This window comes from Microcaecilia unicolor, chromosome 3 (genome assembly GCF_901765095.1).
Source record: "Microcaecilia unicolor chromosome 3, aMicUni1.1, whole genome shotgun sequence".
Taxonomy (NCBI): domain Eukaryota; kingdom Metazoa; phylum Chordata; class Amphibia; order Gymnophiona; family Siphonopidae; genus Microcaecilia; species Microcaecilia unicolor.
In genome coordinates, this window is record NC_044033.1 from 141846315 (window position 1) to 141852900 (window position 6586).

General features: G+C 39.1%; 1 protein-coding gene across 4 annotated transcripts in view; it reads left to right on the forward strand.

Annotated features, from left to right (window-relative positions):
* DPY30 (dpy-30 histone methyltransferase complex regulatory subunit) overlaps positions 1–4448 on the forward strand; it is a 42190-nt gene extending 37742 nt beyond the window's left edge. For 3 of the 4 annotated variants that reach the window (XM_030196415.1, XM_030196414.1, XM_030196413.1), the window contains exons 4-5: positions 1651–1793; positions 3874–4448. In XM_030196415.1, the coding sequence (XP_030052275.1) occupies positions 1651–1793; positions 3874–3946 (216 nt within the window). In that variant the 3' untranslated portion in view covers positions 3947–4448. Of the gene's footprint in view, positions 1–1650; positions 1798–3873 lie in introns of those variants that run through there. The other variant, XM_030196416.1, reaches the window with a different exon arrangement.
* The last annotated feature ends 2138 nt before the right edge of the window (positions 4449–6586 follow it).

The following is a 6586-nucleotide window of genomic DNA, read 5'->3' on the forward strand; positions in this document are numbered from 1 at the left end:
ACAATCGGGATGTAAAACTTTTGGCAGTTTGCCTGGCAATACAGACAACCAGACAGTAGCTGTGATCCAAGAAGGACAAACACTGCAAGAGGGAAGGGAAATGGGACTTGATATACCACCTTTCTGTGGTATTTTGCAACTACATTCAAAGCGGTTTACATATATACAGGTACTTATTTTGTGCCTGGGGCAATGGAGGGTTAAGTGACTTGCCCACAGTCACAAGGAGCTTCAGTGGAAATTGAACCCAGTTCCCCAGGACCTTACGAGACTGGGATACTGTGCGTCTAAATGGCAGATGACGTTTAATGTGAGCAAGTGCAAAGTGATGCATGTGGGAAAGAGGAACCAGAACTATAGCTACGTAATGCAAGGTTCCACGTTAGGAGTCACCAACCAAGAAAGGGATCTCGGCGGCGTTGTTGATGATACGTTGAAATCCTCTGCTCAGTATGCTGCGGCAGCTAAGAAAGCAAATAGAATGTAAGGTATTATTAGGAAATGAATGGAAAACAAAAATAAGGATGTTATAATGCCTTTGTATTGTTCCATGGTGCGACCACACCTTGAATATTGTGTTCAGTTCTGGTCACCACATCTCAAAAAGGAAATAGTGGAATTAGAAAAGGTATAGAGAAGGGCAACGAAAATGATAAAGGGGATGGAACGACTTCCCTGTTAGGAAAGGCTGAAGTGTCTAGGGCTCTTCAGCTTGGAGAAGAGACGGCTGAGGGGAGATATGATAGAGGTCTATAAAGTAATGAATATAGTGGAACAAGTAGACTTGAATCGTTTGTTTACTCTTTCCAAAAATACTAGGACTGCGGGGCATGTGATGAAGCTACAAATTAGTAAATTTAATACAAATCGTAGAAAAAGTTTCTTCACTCAACGTGTAATTAAACTCTGGAATTTGTTGCCATAGACTGTGGTAAAGGCAGTTAGCTTAGTGGGGTTTTAAGAGTCTGGATGGCTTCCTAAAGGAAAAGTCCATAGACCATTATTAAATTGACTTGGGGAAAATCTACTACTTATTTCTGAGATAAGCAGCATAAAATGTATTGAGAATTTGGGGGATTTTGCCAGGTATTTGTGACCTGGATTGGCCACTGTTGGAAACAGGATCCTGGGCTTGATAGACCTTTTGGTCTTTCCCAGTGTGGCAAAACTTATGTACTTATAGGCCAGATGGACCATTGATCTGACCCAGTATGGCTACTCTTATGTTCTTATGTAACCTTCATCAGGAGTCACATAGGTTTCCACAATATATTCATAGATTCAATGCATGTACTGTAATACCTACACAGAAAAGGCTCTGGTCCAATTCCAAAAGTCAGCATTTGTCTTTCCTTGGATCGCTGCTGCTGTTTGGTTGTCTGTTCTGCTTCTGCAATAGACTGTCTCTAGTTTCTACTTTGCCTGGCAAGACAATTGTCCATATTCAGTTCTTAACAAGCAGCTCCTTTTTGTAACACTATAATGCAATATTACTACTACTACTACAAATCATTTCTATAGCGCTACCAGTCGTACGCAGCGCTTCACAATTGAACATGAAGAAAAGACAGTCCCTGCTCAAAAGAGCTTACTATCTAATGCTTTGTTTTGCAGTGTCTTTCATTTTTGTTTTTGTTTTGAACTCTTCAGAGAATAGTAGAAAATGAGAAGACCAGTACAGAGAAATTGTCCAAGCAGAAAGTAGATCTTCAGTCGCTGCCTACACGGGCTTATCTGGATCAGACTGTGGTGCCTATCCTACTACAAGGACTCTCGGTCCTTGCAAAGGAACGGTAAGTTACTTGCTTGTGTAAGATGTATGGCAGAATATAAATTAAAGCCAGAGCAAGTAGCTAATCTAGACGGAACATAAAATTTCAGGTCTGCTTGTAGAGGCCAAAACAAATATGATTGCCAGTCTTTTCTTCCAATCAGTCTGCTGCTGCTACTGTTGCTGCAATATTTTGTATTTATTTTTATTTCAGTTTATATATTGTTTCCCTTCCAACAACTCAAAGCAATTCTCATACAAAAAAAAAAAAACCCTCCTGCCCCGATCTCATCGTGTCCTCCTTTCATTACACATCTGTAACCCTACCCTTACAGTCCCACCTAACCACACACAGGAAACTGTTATTAACACCAACAAGTAAATCATTTTTACCTGCAAATGCCTGTTGAAATAAGTTCATACTGTGGTGGTAAAACAAATAGTCCCCACATAGACTCATCCCTTGTGGCATACCATTCCACTATGTGAGGCCAGTCACTTGTCCTTGCATCCTTTCCAAACTTGCCCCTGCTTTCCAAAGAATCACTAACAACTATCCTGGGAGCAAAACTCTTTTTAAGGTATAAACTACCACCATTGCAATAACATCTCAAAACAAAATCTTAATGTACTTCATATTGCCACTTGAATCCCATCTCGCTCACTTCTGACTACAAGCCTCCAAATCCTCTTGTGTATAGTAGTCCTCTCTCAGTTACTAATACCTTATATCCTTTTTCCCCTTCACTTCTTCTGGATTCATTTAGCCCTACTGACACACCATCTTTCCTATTTGCTCAGTCCATCAAACTTCTTTAGCTTATGTGTGACAGTACATAGATGTATGATGTGACTGGCATTAACCTGCTGCTTGGAATCCAGGGTACTGTGAGATGGGGAGACTTGTTGAGAGAAAGGGAAAGAGAGACAGCCTGGGACTCCAGGCCCTGCTTCATTTGCTTCCTCCTGTGGCAGCAGCACAGACAGCCCAAATGTGCATATTTACAGGATTGCTCTAGGAGGTTCATGTTGGGGGGAGGGGTTTGGTAATCATGATTGTTCAGTTTAATTAATTATTAAAATATTGGGAACAAGGCCCTAGCGGCCTGGAAGTTAGTTGAGAAAGGAAGGGAATGCAAGGCTGAAAGTTCACCTAATACACCAAATACCCTTGCATTGACCCTGGATCTGAATCCATGCATCTAGATAATTCTATCCTTTTGCTTGTTTTGAAAGGCAGCATCCAGGCCAAGAACTTTTGCATGCACTCATAATCCTTTTTTTTTATTTTCAAATGGTTGTCCAACTTAACCATTTTATCCCACAAATTATTCTGGACTTGTAATGTTTAAGTTCTGAACAGTAGAATCCAGATTATTCATTTTGTTTCCTGGTATTAAAATGTGTAAAGTGAGGATATTTTGCAATATTAACTGTGAAGAGTTAGATTTGCTGGTAGTAGAAAAATTCCCTGGTTGCTGTTTTGACAACTTTGCTTGCCTTGAAAGAGGATGAAATATTACTATTCTACTACTTAGTGTTTCTGTAGCCCTACTAGATTTATGCAGCTTGACAGAGTTTACAATCTATTCAAGACAAACAGGACAAATAGAAAGTTTTATTTATTATGGGAATGAGTAAAACCACATGGGTATTAAACAGTCAAATAAGGGGGGTTGCTGTAGTTGAAGAATATGCTGCTGCTTTATAAATCTAATTTGTACATTCAATTTCACTCTTATACCCTGTCTCATACCACCAAGCAAAGAGACGCTGAGTGTCTTGCAACAACAGAAGAGATAAACAGAAAGTAGCTATGAAGCTGCTGCTCCACTTTCTGTCAGACTACTGCTGAAGTCATCTTGGATGATCAGTTTTGCTATCTGGGCTAAGACTTTCTTGTCCCTGGTTAGCTGTTTTATGTTACTACCCCTGATGCAGCCTTATTGGCATAACGTGGCCACAACGGGTCTGTACGAATAACCAGTTTGGACTTTCAGTGTCTGCTTTCTGTTTATCTCATACCACCAAGCTCCATGTGGTCTTAAGAGGAAATACATTCTAGTTGATACTGATCATAATAATGATTTTTCTTTCCACAGGCCTCCAAATCCAATAGAATTTCTAGCAGCGTACCTTTTGAAGAACAAATCTCATTTTGAAGACAGAATCTAGCTTTGCAGAAAATAGAATTAGATGTATTGCTAGTAACAGTCAGTTTGGGGGCAGTTTTAAATGACATGTGTTACTATAAAGTCTGTGAGTATGTCTGTACCTGGGTGATCTTCCATTGAACATTGCCTGAAGGGCTATTTGCATACTTTGGACCTGTTTCAGCCACAGATTGAAAGTTCAAAACAAAATGTATTTCTCCCTCAAACCGAGCACACCCTTGGCACCACCTCTTTTCAGTTCACATTGTGAAAATGCGCACATACTTCTCAACTTCACTGAGGAGTCGGTTTTCACCTAAGGCAATCTGCCTGGGCAAATGCTTATTTTCTTAGCTAAATGCCTTTTTGAAAATTTCTGCACTTAACGTGTGATTCATTTTTAATTTTTTTTGCTGAGCTGTCACCTTTTGCATTTTTATATTTAATGCACTTTTTTTTTCCTTTCATTTGTGTGAAACTCTACTGGAAATGGACTTTCCAAATAAAATCCTTTAACTAAAAAACTGTGTGTCTTATCAGGTGTAATGATGTATTTCTTTCTCCTAGAGGAAATTTGATTTGCCCCATAATGCTTTGAGTGTTGGGAGCAGGCAATGGAAAAGGAAACCAGACACACACACACAAAAGAAAAATATTCAGTCTAGAAACTGGGCATGAGAATTCATGTTCACAGCTAAACATTTCTCTTGTGAAGGCAATTGAGTGTAAATACTTTCATAGAGTAAGAGATGGATTTACCGTACACAGTTTAAGAATCATTAGCACTGAATGTCTCTGTTGAATGGATGCTATTTTGATGATTTTTTACTTCAAGTGAAAGGAGTTGCCAGAGACTGATACATGATTGAATGGATGCAAAATGAGCTACAGGGATTGGATGAGACAGTCTAGGACCTTGGTCTTCAATCCCAGTCCTTGTGGTCTGCTAGTGGGTCATGAATATGCATGAGAGTTGCATTTTTACTACATCTGTATTGTATATGAATTTCTAATGCATATTCACTAGAGAGATTCTGAAAATCTGATACATTGGTGGTCCCTGAAGGAGTGAAGACTGAGTGTCTAGGACAAGTCACTAGCAGACATGAGAACAGCACCATTGGTGTTGCTGCTACTAGATTATAAGTAGTTTTATTGAACACAAGCCATTTTTGTATTTGTGATGCCGTTTTGATTGGACATGGGAGGATGAGGGCTTGAGCTAAATTCAGAATCCCATGTCTTCCCTAAATGGATATTTAAACACCAGCATTATGAGATGATACAGATATCATTGTAATATACCTAGGAAGTAAGCTATGAATAAAGCTTAAGAATGTTGCATGTAAGTATGGGCAAACTTATTTGGAATGGATATATGATGAATAGTAGCTTAATAATTTGCACTACATTGCACATACACAACTGTTCCACTGTCATCAATTGCACTGCTTTGTGAAATCAAGCACATGACTTCTAGTACTCTGATCTAACTCATGTCACCCAAGGAAAACTGATCAAGTTTGCCAAAGAAGGCCTATATCTACTTAGGCCAAGCTACCCCAGATTCTGTAATCCATTGGATTTCAGAAACAGCTATGCTCTGTTTTAGCAGCAAGTTAATTTGTCACCAAGGTCAGCTTAACGGTCCTGTAATTCCTTACTTTGTTTTTGTGGAGAGAATCTGTCTCTAGGCATCTAGGATCACTCCTGAATCTAAAGATGCATTGAAAGGATCAGAGAGCAGAACTGCAAAGAACATCCTTAAGTACCTTTTGGATGTATCCCAGCTAGCTCCATTGCTTTGTCTTTGTTTAGTTTAGCTCCTTATGAACTGTCTTCTGAAAATCATTTGAGGTCTCTCTCACTTCCATTCTTTTTGTTTGTTTTCTTGGGTTCTGCTTCCAGCCCTTCCTCAACGAATAGTTCTTTAGCAATTCTGCTTTTACCTCTTTGGCCTCTACAAATCTTCCTCCTTTAAGTCTTTATTGCCATTTGTGTTACTAACATATCTTTAAAATAAAAAAAGTGTTGTCCCCCCAATAAATCTTCCCTCAGCTTTTCCAGATAATGTTTCCTGTCTTCCTCATTCTGCAGTCTTTTGTAGTTCTTGAATGCCAACCTTTTCTCCTTACCTTTTCATCTCCTTTAGAAACCCATAGTGGCCTCTTTTTCCGCTTCTATCTAGTTTTCCTAACAAACAGATTTGTTGCCTTTTAAAATATCATCTTTTGTTTTTTTCCACTACTTTTCTACTGCTATTAGATTTTCCCATACAGCTCATGGCTCCTCTTGACAAAGTTAGTTTTTCTGGTCTAGGGCTGTTGGTTTTGAATGAACCATCATTGCCTGTGCCTTCATACTGAACCTTACCATCTGGTCTTACTGTATCCTAGATGATCATTCACTACACCGTCAGAAACTCTTGATTTATAAGCAGCAAATCCAATATTGCCCCCTCTTTGCTGGGTTTTGTTACTACTTACCAGATCCATTCTTCATGTAGAGTTTTTTTTTGCTTCTCAGTTTTTTATTCAGTATGACCACCTTTTAATGAACTGCAGCAGAGAGAGGGAGCAAAGTACAAACAAAAGTCCAATGAGCAAAACAAAAAGTACCAGGAGCCTTCAAAAAAAGGGAATAAAACCTTTAATCACGTGTT